At 38.7% G+C, this 19,675-nt stretch overlaps 1 protein-coding gene across 2 annotated transcripts; it reads right to left on the bottom strand.

Annotated features, from left to right (window-relative positions):
* Window positions 1-7,775: 7,775 nt before the first annotated feature.
* Window positions 7,776-19,273, bottom strand: LOC101161140 (vitellogenin). Of its 2 annotated transcripts, none has more exons than XM_004067740.3 (27): window positions 19,185-19,273; window positions 18,877-18,897; window positions 18,631-18,782; window positions 17,809-18,060; window positions 17,577-17,738; window positions 17,335-17,483; window positions 17,107-17,257; window positions 16,866-17,023; window positions 15,382-15,547; window positions 15,132-15,257; window positions 14,793-15,011; window positions 14,259-14,476; window positions 13,951-14,048; window positions 13,729-13,853; window positions 13,539-13,640; window positions 13,299-13,418; window positions 13,020-13,209; window positions 12,843-12,930; window positions 12,186-12,371; window positions 11,790-11,892; window positions 11,512-11,683; window positions 11,098-11,204; window positions 10,564-10,770; window positions 8,676-8,821; window positions 8,454-8,592; window positions 8,271-8,365; window positions 7,776-8,089 (listed from the first exon to the last, which is right to left on the bottom strand). In XM_004067740.3, the coding sequence occupies exons 1-26, from the start codon at window positions 19,222-19,224 to the stop codon at window positions 8,297-8,299; spliced, it is 3,666 nt and encodes a 1,221-aa protein (XP_004067788.1). In that variant the 5' UTR covers window positions 19,225-19,273; the 3' UTR covers window positions 7,776-8,089; window positions 8,271-8,296. The 2 variants fall into 2 exon arrangements, with proteins under 2 accessions (XP_004067788.1, XP_020557968.1); XM_020702309.1 differs by having other exon boundaries at window positions 7,776-8,085.
* Window positions 19,274-19,675: the final 402 nt, after the last annotated feature.

The following is a 19,675-nucleotide window of genomic DNA, read 5'->3' as shown; positions in this document are numbered from 1 at the left end:
AATTTTTTTGAACAATATCAGAGGTGATTTTCAAATAAACTCCTGCTGCTCTGCAGAAACTATGTCCCAAAAAACGACACAGGTTTTTGGATTTTGGCTAAAAAGACCACTGGGAATGCTTTAATAGTAGATCAAACGATAATCAGAGTGGGACTTTAAGTGAGGTGATGCCTTTTTTGTGTCTGTTTTATCTTCTTTTTTAATATTTATCCCGCTGTGTGTTTTTACATGCGAGACCTATTTTTGTCTACAGCAGTGCATTCACAGTCAACTTGTCAGTTTGTTGTCTTTAGTGTTACTTTGCTCCTGCTTTAATCAAGTTGCATCGCTGGGAGAAGGCCAGACAGCAGAGCTGCTCTGAGATGCCAGGCCCCACTGGAGATTAGACCCATCTTTCAAGGTGTCTAGAAGCATTTGGTGCTTCAAAATTGAAATTCTCTCGTTTATTTTTACATGGTGACACAATCATTTATTGTGCTGTTTTTCATTAACGGTGTGCCAAATGAAACTGACGTGTGGAGCATGTTTGCGGCTTCGTCGAAACACTGTGTCCTCTTAGTGGCAGTTTGAAAATGAGAGAGAATACTGTATCATGCTTGTCCCGTCAATTTACGTTTGAAGCATTTAGCAAAGCTATAAAATGTGATATGCAACCTGCAGCTGCTTAATGTTACTAAGCAGAAAAGCTGACACCTGTTTTACCTTTCACAAAGATATTAACAGAAAAGACAGCAAGAAAAAAAGCCATAAATACAACATTTTCATGTGTTTAGGCAAGAAATGTCGTCATTTCTAGCTGGTTTGTCAAAACGAACGTTCCATTGCTTGGATGAGGGGAGGCGATACTCCAGCATGTCTCATTAACTCATTTCCTTTGCAATGCAAAGGAAATACAGGACAGGAATTTGTCATTTATTTTGAAAACATTTCAGAATTAAGGGTGATAATTCTCAGGTTTCAAAATGCACGCTAAAAAGTGTTCTCTGAGCTTCAATCTCCCTCCATTAACTGTAAACTGAGCTGCTCAATTCCTGCAAGATGAACTCAGGTGTCACACTGAGTGTACCCGTTAGGCTTGTCATGCTTAAGCTGATTATTTTCTTTTTCTGAGGACAGGCAGGAATGACAAACTACAGTCACGCTAGTTAAAGCATAGTTTACATTAAAAATAGCTTCTAGACGTTGTAGGAGAATCACAACTCAGAATACTTTGTGTTTGAGGTCTTTAAGCTCACAGATGAAGTAGAATTACATACAAGTCTTCTGGAGAGTCTGATATGAAAGCATGTGTCAGAGCCAGGTTAACAATGTCTGTCTGTCTTCACTAACATTTGAGTTCCTATTTTGAAACCCTGTCAGAGAAGAGGTGCGGATCTTGTCATCCAGTTTTTAACAGAAAAAAAATTCCCTATGGACGTCAGTATTGCATCATTTGAGTCAATGAGTTTGCTTGCATTGAAAGTACATATATCTGGGTAGAACCACCAGTCCCATTAATACCTCCCGAGTTGGGCTCACAGATAAAGTTTTCGTTCTCGGTTGCCTGTAACTCTCACATAAAAGCTTTTTGGCCCGGCATTGTGGGAAAATGTTAACTGAGCCGTGTTCTTGTAGAATTAAACACAGCAGTGTCCCCAGTTTGAGTAAATTCTGGTCATTGAGGGATCAAACAGCCAAGTTTCTACTTATGGCTAATCTGTAATCACCCCAACGCTTCGCCACCTGCTCACTGTATGTAAATGTTTAGCATCAAGCATATAAACTGCCGGACCAAAATTCTGACACCACTTTGAGCATATGGTCATGTTTTCCTCTAACACCTCATGTGCTGTTTAGAGAGGTGGGGGGCATTCATTTCATTTTGCAATGTTTCTCTCTGAAATTGCATCTGGACATGTGTTACTCATTGTGGTTCGCATATTGGGTATGTGTGTGCTTGTGTGTGTGAGAGAGAGAGAGAGACTCTGAGGAAGTGCGAGGGAGAAACATCAGTAGACTCTTCAGCCTGGAACCTTGATAAACTGTGAGGTTTCCATGGCAACTGCTCTCCGCAGACAGGGATCAGTGGCCTTCTTTTGCCATAGATACAGAGCCTATGAGACTGCACATGAAGGATCGCTGTATTCTTAGCTGCTGAATGCTTAAAGCTACTTCACCAGCACTCTTCTGCACTTTTCCTACTTCTGCTGCTCAGTTATGGAGCATCATTCAGCAGGATCCCTGTTTTAGGCAAAATGCCTTACCAGGCTATTTTTAATTTCAAAACAAGTAGTTTTTCTCCTTTTAGACTGTTACAACCAAGTGCAATAAGAGTCTATTAAGTCAAGTGAAGATTAACTTTATTACTTGTAAAGAGAAAAGTTTGTAAAGTACTAATCCAAATTAGTCTCTGCTATTTGGGTCAGATCATACTGAATGATGTGATTTCATTGCTCATGTCTGTATTTCTGGGTTAAATGTTTCGAACAGAAGAATGTCACTGATCTGCACAGGAACACATCAAATTCTCACAAGTAAAAATAGAATGGGGGGCCTCCATCCAAAGATTTTTGCACCACTGATTGGACCATTACTGCCCCCTTCTGGTCAGTTACAGGTTTGCATGTCCTTTGGTCAGTAAAATGTGGCAAAAGACTGTCAGCGAGTATCACAGGAAACGTGTAGCAGACTGTGGTGAAAGCTACCATGTTGTTGGGTTAAATATTCTGAGAAAAAGGAAGGAGGCAGAGCTGGAGGTAGCAGTGATGAAGATGATGATGAGGTTCTCTTTGGGAGCGACCAGGATGGATCAGAAGTGAATCCACCAGAGAAACAGCTCGTGTTAGTTGTTTAGGAGGTAAAGACATCTCAAATCTGAGTTTTTTTTAATGAGTATTTAAAAGTTCTACTAAGTCTAGCAGAGAACTTCCTTCTCTAATGTTGTATCCTATACTGCTGTGTTGAAGCCTCAAGCCTCTCTCTGCTCAGACCAGTTTCTCTGTGTGCTGCTGTAGGCAGAGGTCACAGATGGACAAGCTGGGACATTTTTCTCTGCAGAACTAGCTGACCCCTTTTGAGAGAGCTCCATCCTGGGTGACAGTCCATATTTTATATTTGTCTAGATAAATAAAATATTTTAGAGATCCAAGCATATCATTGTGTTAGAACATCTGTAAATGCATTAGCTGAGTTAAAAGGTTGTCCTGAATGAAGTGCAAAAAAGGGCCTGCTTTTAATCCGAGCTTTTTGTTTTGTCTTTGAAAAGAAACACAATCTAAAAAATATGTTTTCCGAGGAAGGCTTCCTTGATTTATTACTATTGGCCTGTCAGTCCCAGATTTCAGTGAGAGGTGCTTAGTACTGTTGAAGACAGAGCTACATTCTAGATATGTTATGTCTGGCTTCATTGAAGCAGAGGCCTGGACCACACAGAAGGACGCCGTGGGAGGACGCACAGCATCACATGCTTTGTCGCCGACGCACTGTTCCAGCTGTCATTGGCAACCAAGAAAGAGTTGAACCTATGCGCCCCCCACCACAGAAAATGGAGGTGAGCAGGAGGGAAGCCGGCTCTGCACCCCAACCGTTATAAGAACTGGAGTAGCTCCACCGCAAGCGGAGACGCTTTCTGACACCAACGATCCTTGACCCACAAGCCAACTCGGAGCCCTATCTATGCTTAGGGGGTTTACCCTGGATCTAAAACTGAAAAAAACTTCAGTCATCTGGGTTAATTGTCCAAGAACCTGTGGTAAAACCAAAACTGCAGAAGGCTGGGTTTGTGGTGCGAATACTTTAATGACAAAACTCAAAATATGGAAAAATAAAAAAACCTGAGCAAAAGGGAAAACCAAAAAGAGTGATAATGCAGGTGATCTGAGAACACAAAATTGAAAACCAAACACTTAACCCTTGTGCTATCTTAGATGATCCCACCCTTACATTGACGTGTTCTCCCTACCATGACAAAGGTGGATAAAGGTGGAAAGATTTCATGTAATCCATGGACACCAGTGAAGATCACAAATCATTGAAGAAAAAAGGTTCAGAGCACTGTCTAGTGGGTCTAGATGACCCAACTCCTAACGTTAAAGTGCCTGGGATAGTACAAGGGTTAAATACACAGAGGATGGTTGTCTTATCTTAACATAGCTGTGGGCAAATAAAACCAGATGACTGAGGGAAAACTAAGCCTTCGAAATACGACACGAATCAAGAAGACTGAGATCAAACAAACCAAACCAAAGGGCACAAACCTCACAGTCAGAGACATTTGAAATTGTTGGCTTGTTGTTTGCTTTTGCATCAAACCAGCCACGTTTTATGGATTAAGTTGTGAGATTTTATATTAAAGGTCAGCAGGATGTTCAAAGCTATATCCTTTTTATTGATATATGAAATGGTTATTTTCAGCTTCTTGGGCAGACACTTTCAACATCTGTCCAGGGACAACAGATGAGAAACAGTTGCTGGGTTACTTCGGACTCAGTGATGCTTTTAATGTGCACTGTCCTTGAAAAATAAAATAATAATAAAAAATTGAAATTTGTAGGAACACCCAACCTACACACATGTCCATATGTGTTTATGAACTTTTTGTATTACTGTTTGTATGAAATCTAGTGGCTAAAGTCGAACAAAATCTCTTAAAACAAAAAGTCTGACAGTCGGTTTTGGGTCAACCAATCTCTTTGTCACACCATCTCAGTGTGAGTGTCCCCCTTGAGACTGGAACGTTCACGGCCGAGTCACATCACAGACTAACAATGAGACACACCACTTCCCTGCTTGACAAGATTGGGGGGTTAAACCACCAAATGGTTCTGGGGGGAGTGGTTTCTGCAGCTCATCACATCCCCAGGGGATAGGTCAAACGTGAAGAACAAATCCCATGCACTGAGATGCGTGACAACTTATGCAACTTTAAGTCAAATAAAAGTTTGCTCTTTGTTTAGTACGGTAAGTGAATTTGCAAAGAGAAAAAAGTTTACTGATGCGCACTATTTTTCTCACTGAAGTAGATGGTTGCAGACAGGGTGATGTGTTAAAAGATAAACCAAAGCAATTAAGAGAATTTGTGTTGCATGGGCATGTAGGGACTGCAGGCTGATGCAGGAATTTAAGTCTATCATCAGGAATTCACATGATATTCAAATGAGGTTTCTGTAGACTACAGAATACTTTCGTATTATCAGTCTGTGCTTGCTTGGTAAAGGAAAAAAAAAACTCGACATCTTTGGTTGAGATAAAGCTCCTGTTCCTGCTGCTGCTATCATTTGTATTAGACCTCACATTAACCCTACCTCTCCTCTCTGTTCAGCCATGAAGCTCAAAAGATGATGCAACCTCAATTAAAAGCAATAACACTGTGTTAGACAGCCCAGTAAGTTATACTGCTGATGGAGCAATTTGAACATGTTCCCAAAATAAGTGTTTTCTGTGGGGGGGGGCTGAGCTGTGTTCAGGTTTTCATCTCAACGTGAATTTCCATTAAATTCTTAAAAGTAGGTTTCCATTGCCTCTCTATTAAGGAACGTTGCAATAAGTGTGTGATTGAGAAGGGATGCCTTGTGGTTTTAAAGTGTCCCTTAGAATGTCTGCGACTTAAAAAGTCAGTGATGAAAGCGGCCCATCTACTTTTAATTTTCTCCCCTTGCACAGTTGGGTTTTGTACATTTGAAGCTGAATAGCGAGACAATTTGCTCAATTGTTTTGTGTCCTGGAATAGCAATCCGCTTTATTGCTCTTGCAAATTACCTGATCAATCATTTAGTCATGTTTTCCTTTGCTGTGATGGAAACAGCTTCCTGCGTTAAGAAAGAGTTCTGTATGGTTGAACAAGATATGACAAAGCCCCAAGTTAGGTGCAAATCCCATGAGCGCCATCTGTTTATCCCCAAAATAAAAGTCATGCTTCAACTATATAAAAGCAGGAGTAGTGGGGGGGTTTCAGCTGCACATTGCAATACTAGAAGTCGCAGTTTTTGTGTGCATTCGAAAAAATACGTCCTCTGTTTGCAAACCGCAGAGATGTGAGAGCGCGTTGAATGTGCCAAGTCACATATTTATCTATCCTCAAAATGTCAGCATCCACTACACGGCCCTTCTGTGAGGAGAGCAAATGCTGAATGGTTCCAGTCTTTCATCAGTGCCGCTGGTGGGGAGATCTGGTAAACACTGCCCTCTCCTGCTCACGGGCTTAAACAAAGATGCAGAACTCACATCTGTGCTCTCAGCTTTGGAGAGACTCAAAACAAAAGGAGATTAAGAAAAATGATCCTTTTTTTAAATAATGTATCCTCTCTGCTAAAAACTTTTGTGATCAGGTGTTACTGTGATTTTTATCATAAAATGTTCTATTGTGCTTTTGTTTCTGCACCAATCTTATTGTGTCAGCTCACACAATTGGACAAAAATGCCTGTTGCCATGGTTTTACTATCAGCCATTCTCAGATGGCTTTTGTGCCTAATGAGGCACGGCGCAATTATAGAGTGAGCGGGGTGTAAAAAGGAGTAGACGGCCAATCCCTTCTCCTGCAAATGAGCAGAGCAGTCAGAGTGGAACGTTTTCTGCACGGCTGATGTCACCTTCTGAAGTCATGCCGACATGAGGTCAGGTTTACCTTGATCCCCCGGCACATCCTCTCTGATAAGGGGGGTGTTAGCTTTGGCAAGACAGAGTATAGGCTGAAGATGAAGATGAAGCATAATCTTGCAGTCATAATTAGTCTCAACCGTGCTCTCTTTGATGGCGTCGTGTTTTTACTAACAATTCAACACCATCTGCCTAAATCAGTTCACGCAGGAGTTTGACATTGTTAGAACAACTGTTCCTTGGTTATGATGCCATTATTACTTTTTTCATGTCTCAGTTAACCTCAGCCATTCAGGGAAACGCTGCCACTTGTAGATATCAAAGAAGAAGTGCAAAAGTATGGGTGGTACCTGTGAAGGTATTTTTTCGTTTTTGCCAAAGGACACTGCATGAAACAGAGGCGGTGAACTTTAAGAACATTTGTAATGGCAGTGTGTACTCATATCTACAAACAATCCTGTTGGGACAGTTGAACAAATATACAGATCAGGTCATGCAGACCTGCAAACATGTCTCTTCCAAATCGCCTAAATTTGCATTTTCACTTCAGTTTGTGAGTCCGAAATATGGGGCGTGACAAAAGAATCATTTAAAATCTGTTGATTATTAAAAGATGGGGCAGATATTTGAGTTTTGAGTCTTAAATGTATTATTGACTCCAGGATGAAGACAATTCTTATTGAGCTAAGTGTTAAAAAAACTATTTTTTGAAAACACTTCTCTGTTAATTATGTTAGTATTGATTTGCATTTCTAACTACTATTTTAATAGCAAAAACTTCTTGGTTCTGTAAACTATTATAGAAAAATCATACTAATACAGTACTGTGTTCACCCTCAAACTCACATAAAAAAAGGCAGAAAATTGAATTTAGACAAAAGAAAGCAACTCAGAGGATGTAATATATCTGTCATCAAATATTGTTAGAAGAATCTAATCTGATTTGTGTGACATTTTGCTTTCATAAATGAACATGTAGGATTTCGGGTGATTTCATCACCCCAGCTGTTCTTTGCCTTACCTAATATTGCTGTGAGATATTCATTAATGAGCTCAGATTTTTTCTTTTGCTGCAAAAACGGGTATTTGAGAAACACAATTCTGATTTCTCCTCAATTTGATCAAGAAGTTGTAAATAATCTGCCTGTTCTGTTCAGCTAATATCATGTCAAGTGCTGCAGTAAATAAGGAAACAGAGAGACAGATTTCTCTGCATTTCTTTAATCAAGAGTTGTGGTAAACGCAGTAAAAGAAAACTACGAATCGACAAACAGTTATAAACACTTTACATGTTCATGGTTAAAGGTTCATGTTAGTGTATGAACATCATTTCAAACCACTACATTCTAACCATATACAGATCATTGTAATACAGGCAATAGCAAAGATTACTTTTTCATTTCTGGTTGTAAAGTTTATTTTAAGTTCCTGATGTTTAGCTCAGTGGAGAGATGTGAGTTGAAGTCTGTGATAATGAATCAGACATCTTGCTTCCATCTGGGCTTTGTTGACTTTCTGAAAAACAAAAAAAAACATATTTAATAAAGGCATCTAAATTTTCATACATTCTTAGGCTTATGCCCTATCATCTGATTTTTTCCAGAATCCTTTCAAACCAGTTCAAAGCCATCCTGAGCGAGAATTTGGCTGAATTAACAAAGGCCCATGCTTAATTAAACATATTAGGATTACTTACACAACGTCATGCTCATCCAAAGCTGTCTATTGTGGTGTTGTCATGTTGTGCTGGAAACCAACTGAAAGTGGCACAGCCTTGCGGTACACAGTGTACTTTTGAGAGAAGAGAAAGAAAAACACGTAAACCATTTGTTGCACAACTAATTGCATGTTTAACAGCAAAACAGGTCTCCTCTGATACCTCTGGGAATTGAATATTCACATCAATGCTGTCTTCTGAGACAGCAGTAATGGACGCAGACACCTCCTGGTTGGCATTTCTTTCATTTTCCTGGTAGAATCCGAGAAGTAAACCCATTCCAGGAATGTAGCGTTCCACTCTGGAAAAATATGGCAGCACTACCTTAAGTAAATCAGTTCCTTTGGAAGTCAGGATATGTTACAGATTTCCACAGAGATGTACCTTTTGCCCATCTCTTCCATGTACTCTGGGATGCGGACGAATTGTACTTTAGACATTAATGTTGGTTTGGAACTGTTCATATGTAAAGCACCAGCTGTCATGGACATTTCATAGGACTGGCACTCAGCTCCCCATCGAAGATGTGTCTGTGACAAACAAAACAAAACAAACTTTACAGCCAAACCACCGAATCTTTGGCTTTGCCTTAAATATTAATTGTTAAAACTAGTAATTATATGACTGTGCAACAAAAAGCCCATTAAAAAGCCTACAAAAATCAGATCACTGGGAATGATCTAATAGAATTTGATAACACAATGACCAAAAAATCCTGTTCTGTGTTTTAGTCTTTGGCATTCATAAACTACATGGATAATCTCTTATTCCTCACATTAAATACAGCAAAATCTTTCTGTTTTTGGTGTCGAATCAGACCTTTTGACATAGAAATCCATAAGAAACATCTGTATTTTGCCGCAGTGGTCTTTGGAAGAACTGCAACATATGGTTTTTCCATGATCGAATAAAAAACTTAAAAACAAAGGGTAGGCCTTAGCTTTAGTATATTATCTAATCGTGATCAGATGTACATTCGTAATGACATGTCTTACAAGCGTCCTGTTACTTTCTAAACTTCCAAGGGTCTCATTTTGTCAAACAGTTGTAATATTAGCAATGCTAATTTGGGGACTAATTTGTCAGTGCTCTGGTCCTCTGTTTATACTTTGCAGAAAATAGTGGTTGCCTTGAATGCAAAACACTGGGTCTAACGTCTTGCACAACTCCAACTTCCTTCATTTTATTGTAAAAATGTGTAAAAAACCTACTATTAATTGGGTAAACAAAGATATATGCTGGTAAAAAAATCCGCTTTAGGGAGAAATCTGCACGTTAATTTATTATCTGACAATTGTGCAACTGCCAGTATATGATAAAGGACAGTAAGTAAGTTTAGCTCGTTCTCATGGTCACCTTTGAAATATCTGATAAGTCAAGAAATCAGATTATCATCAGATATTTGGTTTGCATGAAAACAAGATCTGTGATTCTTCATATTTAACTATTTTAGGTATTACTAGAAACTGAAAGTGTGGAAAAGACCCAACTCTACTCTTTTTGGGAAGAGGAAGTCTATACAGGCAGGAAGAGATGTGAAAAACAAGAAATAAGATTCTCTGATACATTTTTTTTACCCCTTGTGCTCTTAGATGACCCCACCCTTCCATTGACGTGTTCTCCCTACCATGACAAAGGTGGATAAAGGTGGAAAGATTTCATGTAATCCATGGACACCAGTGAAGATCACAAATCATTGAAGAAAAAAGGTTCAGAGCACTGTCTAGTGGGTCTAGATGACCCAACTCCCAATGTTAAAGTGCACAGGATAGCACGAGGGTAACAGGAATTCCAAACTGTCCGTGGCATTGATGTAAAGTTAGGAACTGTCCTATCTGAGCTGTAGTGCCATGCAAACCTTTTATAATCAAGTTTACAGTCAGCGATCCAGTGGAAAGGTGTAAAGACAATGGCTTCGAAAGATATTTTGGACAAAGTTCAAACTGTGACAAATCATCTGTCTCAGATGAGGAGGTTTGATTTTGGAAGACTTTTGGGTAGTTAGGACATTTGGACACTTTTTGATTCCATGCAGTGCCATCTTTTCTTACTGAGTCAACCTCAATCCATAAAGGCGTGGCTGAATTTAAGACAGTCAAACACAAATGGGATGAACAGAAATGTGGATTGTGAGTAAGACCTTTGGTTTCCACACTCAACGTCTAAATAAGACTTTACTGAGTAACTTTACACATTCTGATCATACTGGTTTCAGAAGGTCCAGATATATTTTTTTAAAAGTAACTGTCATTCCTGCACATTTCACATGTACCTTTGCCTCAGGACGAGCATCCACACTAGTGTCAACGCACATCTTCCAGTTGGTGTTTGCTCCAACTTGGGACACAATTAGCTGGGTACTGTGTGCATTTGCCTCGGGTGTATAGTACACTGCAGCATCATAACCCTCATGCTTCTGGTTCCCAGCCATTGCCAAGGCTTTGAAATTAAACAGAGCTTCAGGTGTTGAGCTCCGTCCCTGAGGAATGAGACAGAAAACAACCCATTGCATCAAGTTATGAGAAGAATGCTGATGTTTTCATCATTTTTGAGGCTACCATGTCACATGATTAGATGTGCAGCAGTACAACTGTAGACAGTTTTGGTTGATTAAAGGAAAAGCTTGGATTTTTAATGTGCTCCCTCATCTGCTTAAGACTATAATTCAAGCTGATGGGAGTAAGATTCTCTTTCAACTGATGAAGAATCTGAATCACTTGCTGTGGTGCTTATTAATAGCAGAAATTAGGTAGAGGTAACTTGATTGCACATTGGACAATATTAACAATAAATGAGTCTGAAATACCTTAGAAAGCTGTGCCAAACTCTGGAGCAGTTGTGCATTTATTGGGTGTTTGAAGGTGCCAGCATTTACCTCAAAGTAGATTTTTTCAACAGTTTTGGTCGTGTTAACTGACAAAAGTGAAAGAGCAGTGGTAAGTAAAAGTTAACAATACCAAATTCAAATTGATTTGTAGATTTTCTCAACTCAGATATATTTCTCCCTGTATGACATTTTAAGCATTTATCAAAGGTTCTCCAAAGAAAAATCTATTAATTAATTTCTCTTCTGTGACCGACTTGGAGAAAATAGAACAAACTGTTGTAAGATGGAATTCAGCTCAATATCCTTGGAATGACATAGGATTTATATTAAAGCACTTCCTTTGTGTTTTCTTAAAATGAATTCTCTGTCATGTATGTGTTTGTTACTGCAAACCTGGCACAATTTTGAGTTCCATGTGGCTGTATCCTAAGAAATAGTACAATGGGAACTCCTCATGATAATACTGCCTCCTCAGATCGTATTCCATGCACATGCCAACACCATAGATGTCGCTCTCAGCACACATGTTGTAGGATGGATGCCAATAGTTAGGGTTCCAAAATGGCTGAGAACAGAAACGTAAAATGTTAATTTAAAAATGAAAAATAAACTTTTTTTTGTTGTTGTTGCGAGTAATGGAAAAATCCCTGTGTGATTGGTTCTTCCTGTACCTTTTGAGACTCAGCATTTGATTCAGTAGGATTTGGCATGATCGGTGTCCTCTTATGCATATCTGGTTCTGCAATGTTTCTTGAGATGGCATACACATCAGCTCTGTTCATCCAAAAGGACAAAGCCAGTTAATATGACTTTGTATGTAAACATGGCAGTTAAGGAGAAAGTTGTCAGCAGTGAGAGTAAAGGAGCAATTTGTTGCTCAACAATCTGCAAAGGCTTGGAGATCACTACTAAGCAATCTGGAGTCAATCGTGCAGAAATGAGTCACACAGTGGTTAAACAGTGGGATACATTAAGGATTGGCTATGCCATTCAGAAAGTGCATTTTCACTTCAGTCCAAAAATGCATTCAATGCTATCGTTTAAATATTTTTGAATGTCTCAAATACCTCATTGAAATAAGTGGAATCTCTTTTGTACAAGGAGGGAACTCCAATTCAAATTTCTTTTCTGGAATGTTGACTTTGGTTGTGAACTTCCATGGTAGACCGATGGGAACTTTGTTGTGGAATTCAGATCCACTTTGGAACAGCTCTGTGTTGACTCCGTAGAAAACCCAAAAGTCCTTTGTGACACTAAAAAATTGAAACACAACACAATAAGGAATCATTTTTGTTGGAGTTTCCAGCATATTTTTTTAAGCACTGAGTCTCTTAAATAGATTCTTTAATAATTACTGTTTTTTTTAATGTATTTATTTATTTTTGTTGATGTTTAAGTGCAGTTTGAGCAAAGTATATTACCCTGCTGACTCTTTGACTGTGCATTTGAACTCCTCACAACTATTTAATTATCAAAAAATTTACAATTTAGAAGTATTAAAACTCCAGAAAACATTTTTGTTGAAAAGTAAATAAGATCATTTTAAAGCAATGGCAGGAGTATCAATGGAACCAAGGCCTGCTTCCACTTTTTAGCAGATAAGATCAGAAATAAGTGGTCAAATAAAGTTAAAGAGAATATAAAGACAAATTAAAACTACAGGATCATATTTGGTAGCTTCAAAATACAGCTACTGTGAATCGTCATGGTAAACAATGAATTACCCAGCAAAACCGTCTGTCTCCAGTTCAATTTCAGAATTCAAAAGCTGGTGCAGATGTTGCGTTGGTGGTGGCTTCGCAACAGCTTTAGCTACAACAACAAAGGACCCAAAGAAACAATCAGTACCATTAGTCAACATATATCTTTGTTGGGAAGGGGACAATATTTAAACTCCTCACCGTTGACAGTCATCACAGTGATAGAATTATAGTATTTGCTAATCTCCACGGGAAGACCAAGAGTGGATGGCAGAAAGTAACTAGCTTCTATGATCAAGAAAGCTCGCGAGTAGTGCCACGATGCTCCACTTTTTAAAGACTCGATGGCAGCCCACAGGGGACTTCCTTTCCATGCAGACGGATTCAGAGCCTGCAAGTAAAAAACAGCATGATAGGTAATTTTTTTTTGCCAATGCCGCTTCATTTGAGATATGGTAAAGTTTTGTTTTTTTCCCTCACCGTGATAATACTCCTTAATAAATCTTTACTGACGTCAGCATAGAACCACTCTTGTCCAGAAGCACGAGAATAGGCTGTAAAGAGGGGCTCGTTGTTTGGCAAGTCCTCCCAGCTGTCAAGCTGAAAAATCACACAAAAGCTTTTGAGGGCTGCTGCGATTTCCCTTTACAGATCTATGTAATCTGATTACTCAAAAAACAGTCAATGGTAACATTTTTGCTTTCCAAAAGTTTGACTCACCACTCTGAGGATAGCCTCAAAGTCGCTGAAACTATAATCCCCTTTAAATCCTGGGATGCCAGCACCAAACAGCTCTTTAAGTCCCTCTAGACGCATACCCAGCTTTAGGATGGCAAAGAAAAAAGATTTACTTCTCTGTCGTTCTCAGAACAGTCCAGTTCAAATCTTGTTCGTAAAAGATCATACATACATCCAGGAGCTTCACAATTCTACCAATTACATGTAGCTTCCCACTCATCATGACCTCAGAGGGGAACATGTATGCTGCATTTCTTATCATGTACATTTCAGTGGCTGTACCAATAAGGAAGTCATCTGTTTTGCGGAAAAAGTACAGATTTTTACAAGTCTTTGTATGTTTTTTTACATTTTTTTTAAAGGAATACTTTCTCAAAGCTGGATTGAAACTTACCATCAAACCAGTCCATGTGCTTTGCTTTGCTGTAATAGTAGCTGAGACGGCCAAACTTAGGAGCCAGAATTTTCACGGCTACATTCGCGGCAGTGGAGCTGTGAGAAAAAACATCAATTAGGTACTTTCCTATATCACATCTATCTGGAATAACATGGATAACACAAGTGTCACTGGACGATATACTGGTACATGCTCTCAGTCCGTCACAAACAACAAGTGATTATGGATTCTTGCCACATAACATAGAAAAACAAGTTTTGATGCAATGTTCACACCCATGTCTCTTTACATTTTCTGAAACTCACAGGAAGTGGTTGTCTGGAGTAGTGGATCTGGCAAAACCTTCCAGGTATGAGTATGCAAAGCTGGCAACATGAAGGTCTTCCTCATCCAGGAGATGTTCGGTTACTGTTGACACTGCCGCCATCGATGGCTTGGCATCAAAGAGGATAACCAAAGCCAGCATGCGAATCTCACTAGGAAGGTCCTTTTGCAGGATAAGACTCATGGTGATGTCTTGTACCTGAAGACAGAAGCAATAACGAGGACAGAGAAGCAGAAATCTGAGATTACGCATTTGTATCTCAAACATTTAGATCATTCTAAACACAAGAAAGTGAGAAGAGAGAAACATATTTACATCATTTCGCAAAACATGACAAACTTGAAACATTTTATGCTTAAAAAAAGAAGCTAGGAAGCCATTTCACAGGATTGTATTGGTTTCTGCAGTAAATGCCCTTTTTATTCTAATCCTTTCAAAAACATGAAGCTTTGTGTTTAACTATGAGTCTAATTTCATCAAAAACAAACGCCTGCATGTTATTTCACACTCTTACACTGTGAGGGTCCCTGGCAGCTATGAGTCTCATAGCCTGCACGGCTGCACTTTGAACTGCAGGGGGCAGATCCTTCGGGGTGGCGGCCACTCCAGGGAGGAAACGCATGATGGTTTTAATGCTGCCAGGATGACCTGCGTTCCCCAGAGCCTTCAGAACCAGGATCATGTCTTCCTTGTCGTTGTCCCTCAGAGCCTCTGTGGCCATGTCCAGCAGAGGCTGATGTGAATGGAAAAGAGTTATTACATTGGATTCCAGTAAAAAAAATTACTCTTAAGTATAAGCACTGAAGAATGTTTCTGTTTAGGTGTTATTTGTGAAACAACTGTCTTGCTATACCTGAACTGTAGAAACTGGACAAGGTGTGTGATATGCACAGTGCTTGTACACCACAGAGCCATAGGAAAGCACCACAGTGTGCCACAAGTTTATGTCAGATTTGCTGTATGGTATTCTCAGAAACTCCTGCAGAAATAAGAGTTGAAAAGGTCAGAGATGTCAAAATCCTCAAAAGGAGTTGCTTTCTAAAAGTATCTCCATATGTATGGATTTAGTAACAAGTATCTCCATATCTTCCCGACTAACTCACTTTTGAGATTTCAACCAGCTCCAGAGTTGCCTCAAGATGTTCAACAGCCATCAGATATGTTTGCCAAGCCTCAGTTGGAGTCAAATCTCTTGCCTGGAACCTACTTTTCAGGAAGTTGAAAGTTCTGGCATCACCAATTTCTACAGTCACATCCAAAAACCAGCGCCTGACAAAGAAAAAGTGAGAGTTTGGAATTCATCCATTCATTTTCCAAACCTGCTGCAGAATGCTGAAGGCTATCTCTGCTACTGTAAGCAAAGCAAAGCAAAAACAGATGACAAGAAATAAGATAACAATTACATGGGATAAACAGAACTTTTTAAAAATAAAAAATAAAAAATTCTTACCCCATAGGCAGATTTTCTCTCTGCCAATGGGGTAAGAGAAATGGTCTAACCAAGAAATCCTATTTTAAGAAAAAGATTTAATTAGTAAGAAATGTTTTCTCAAGCTAAAATGATTTTGCTATTAAAAATAGAATCTCGATAAGACTGTTTTTCTTGCAAGACAGAAAACAAGACATTTAAAAAGAAATGTTTTTTACTGTTTAAGACTTTCTGCAGTGTGGATGGTTTGCCAGTTGGAACAATGTTAAACATTAACAATAACCTTTAAAAGCCATAAAGTATAAAGAAATAAGATAACAATCACATGGGATAATGAAAATGAAATACTTTGTTTTCTTATTCAAATGACAAATGCCTTTTTTTGTTGATTGATCGTGAATGACGCAGCATAGCATAAAATCAAATAGTGTATTTCCAAGATGTATTCTATTTTCCTTTGGGAACTGTTCAAACTGAATGCATAACTAGAATTTTCTATAAAAAGTAGATCGAAAAAGAATGAATGTTAAATTCTTGAGTAAAAACAGCCTTTTGAAGTGAAATTAACAAAAAAAGGTTTCAGAGAGAAATTAGAGCTCCAGGTTTTTGAGGTAAGATTGGCTTTCTGGCAGTTTGATTGTGTCTGAACTTTGGGGAACTATTTCACCCAAAAAGCTAGAATGAAAGAACTAGCCACAGACTAAAACAAAACAACACATGTGAATATCTTGCATGTATTCTGGCACTTTATTCAGCCCTTTCAATACTTCATAAAGTATTGTGAGGGCTTTCACAAAATGTTAAGGCGCAGATATCTTCAATATCTAGGTCATGGGAGATTAAATATTCTGGAACAGATCAAAGCTGCTGCTGGTGCAGAATGGTCAGCAAAATATCTAACACCTTCAGAGTTAGGGGAGCAGGGAAGTGGAACCTAGGATCCATTTATTATTAGAAATGCACAGATTTTAGAGCATTAATTAAAAATGATATCTAATTATTCTTTGAAATTGTTGGAAAAAAGATCTAAATGGAAAGAAGTGAATACATGTGCAAAATCTGCTTAAACGTGTCCTTAATTTCTGTAACTAGCTAAAATATTTCTTTTATCTTGCTGTGTTTCTTTTTAAATGTTTTTTTTCTCTCCCTTAGACTCACCTCTGCTCTGGATTTCCCTCAAATTCTTTCCACAGAACAGTCAATCCCTCAAATGGCACAACTTTCATAAGCTGATACAACTTCATGCAATCTTCGGTTGATGCACTGTCGACCTGGTAACTGTTTGCTGCAGCCAGTCTCTTGATGAGTTTAGTAATCTGGAATGAGAGGTTGCACAAGACAAATCGAACACAAAAACACAATAAAAAGGTTCATCAAATCCTTCAGTCTCTATTGCTACCTTTGGAATGGGGTCCTCGAGGTTCTGCATGAGAATTGGGAAATTGTAGTTTATGTTTGCAAACTTGAAAATGATATCGCCTTTGCTTTCCATTGGTCCAAACGTGGGGGTTGATGCAGTGTCGGACACACCAAGCAGAACCAACTCTTTCCTGCAGGAGAAAACATGTTTGATGCTTCTGGTCACTGCTGCAGACCGGGGAAGGCACGTTTGCTGCTGTGCTCTTACGTCGCTTGCATCTTAAAAGCCCCCCCCTTGACATTAAATGGTGTGAAGTGCTGTCGTTCCCGACCCTCTGCTTTGGTGAGGAGACCTCCCTCAGTCGTCGGTTTGATGGTATAAACATTTCTCACAGTTGAATAAACCGACTCCCCTCTCTTGGTAGCAAAAAGAAAAAAACAGGAGGAGGGTCAAAACAACTCTGCATAACGTTGATTTTCTAAATTTGTTGCATGTGACAAAAGCACAACCTGTTTGGAAAGTTTGTCCACCACAGCAGTCGCCATCCCTTTGTACTTTTCTGCCTTCTCCCTGCACTTTGTAACATCCACAACCTGACTGATGGTGACGTTCTTTGCTTCCATGTTCTCTTCAATGGTGTAATAGCTCTGACACTTGCCATGGATTCCAACCTACAAACAAAGCAAAAGGTCATTATTATATTTGATACGCCAATATGAAACTATTCCAGATAGGACTAACCTCCTCAAGGTCATAAACCCTTTGTGTGGTCTTTACAGTTACTTGGAAGAAATCAAGGATCCCTCTCACAATATTAACAATAGTGGTGGAGACCTCAGGAGAGGCCCTGATGTCGCCAACATGGCCGTTTGCATATTCAAACATGAAGGGCTTCACGAGCTGAGCAGCAATGCGGCTGGTGAGTTCCGGTGAGGCGTCGTAACCATTTTTACCCGGGAAGCCATTGTATTCAGCAAAAGCCAAATCAGACACCTTTAGATCAGAGACAGAGAAACGAAGGAGGCGTTTGCAGGGATTGTACCAGACACGTATTTACACTTAAATGTCAAATATATGGAATGTCAATGTATATGCAGGGACAGCATTGGACCATTGCCTGCGCTGTTTTTATCATTTCTTTCTTGCACATTTAAGCTAATAACTTCGCCCTCAAACAAAGACACCCCCCCCCCACCCACACAAACATTTTTCTATCTTTTACAAAGTACATTATAAAAACAGGTTTTAAAAACAATGGAGATTGATATACATTTGTTTAGTCAAAAGAATGTAAGTAATTCTAAAAATGTGCAAATTTTATAGTGATGCAAAAACCTTTCTATGTTATCAGTAATGTTGTTTAGCAGAAACTGCACAGAAGTGTCTATAAAATATTAATTTTAGGTTTCTTTTGTCTATTTGCAACATTTTTGTACAAAACTGAATCTGAATACCTAATAGTTTTTAAAAATTTAATAATTTCCTAGTAAACATGGCTAAGGGCGTTTTAGGAATAAATAAAAAAAATAACAGAAGCGTTGATGCATGTTTTTTGTAACTCACCTGAAGGACATAGGTTTGCTCTGATGCACCAGTAATCTTGACCTTGCAGGTTATTTTTACACCAGATTCTGCAAGGTTTTGCTTTCCGAGTCCAAAATTCACCATTCCTTCATACCTGTATTCGTAGGATTTCTTTGGATTCAGGCTGACATCTGAAAAAAAATGTTTAAACAGCTTCTTCTTCTCCTCTGTAAAGCCTTGTTTCAGCTTAATTTTTTTTACCTTTGCAAATTAAAAATTACTCACCATATCGAAGACTTTGGCATGCTGAAATTGAAAGTCAAACGTAACACATTAAGTCAGAACCTTTTGAAAAATCAATGATTAAATCATTTTCTGCTGTGACTGAAGCAACAGTTTCCACAAACTCTCATGTAATTGTCCACTTTCTAACTATGTCTTCTCCCTGAAAAAGCTATATTAGGTTTGTTTTTTTACAACCAAGTTTTCAATCAACATTTCTAAACAAATGAACCATCTATGCTGCTTAGAAATTTCGGAGTTCGGTTGAACAGGGGGAGATGAAAAACAAGAAGCAACTGATTCAAACTTACTGGCCAGAGCCACAAAGCAGCACAGCAGGAGACCCCTCATGTTTAAACAGGAGTTCAGACTCTTTCTAAATTTGCCCGTTTATAGGTTTTCACTTGTCATGTAGCCTTGAAAGCTGGTTGGACTTCAAATACGAAAAGATGTCAAAGTCAATATGTGCTGTCTGAAGTAAAGGTATGCTGACATGTGACATTGTCAGGCTGACCCAATCAACAAGGGAAAAGGTCACAACTGTCGCAGAATACTTCTCATTTTTTATTTTAATTTGTTTCTTGCATAAACAAGTGTTGAACTTAAAGGTACAAATATTAATTTGTTGTTTAGGCTTCAAAAGTTTGTTCTAATTTACCGGTAGTAATTTAAACAAGATAAATAAAAAGCCCAAATTCTACCATTGAACTTTTTAAATTAAGCAAGAAAAGCTTCGATTACTTTGGTGTTTCATGTATTCTAACAAAACAAAGAAGAAAGAGATTTTTGACTTATGAATTAC

The sequence above is a fragment of the Oryzias latipes genome, chromosome 4 (assembly GCF_002234675.1).
Source record: "Oryzias latipes chromosome 4, ASM223467v1".
NCBI classification, from domain to species: domain Eukaryota; kingdom Metazoa; phylum Chordata; class Actinopteri; order Beloniformes; family Adrianichthyidae; genus Oryzias; species Oryzias latipes.
The sequence above is the reverse complement of the archived record's forward strand: the minus strand, read 5'-3'. Positions and strand labels throughout refer to the sequence as shown.

Excerpts from the sequence above, each read along its gene's own strand:
- LOC101161140 (XM_004067740.3), bottom strand. The coding sequence starts at position 19,224 with ATGAGGGGTCTCCTGCTGTGCTGCTTTGTGGCTCTGGCCA. Across the intron at positions 18,061-18,630 it reads AGCAAACCTATGTCCTTCAG|GTGTCTGATTTGGCTTTTGC; the intron begins GTGAGTTACAAA and ends TCTGATCTAAAG. Across the intron at positions 17,258-17,334 it reads GCTTTTAAGATGCAAGCGAC|GAAAGAGTTGGTTCTGCTTG; the intron begins GTAAGAGCACAG and ends TTTCTCCTGCAG.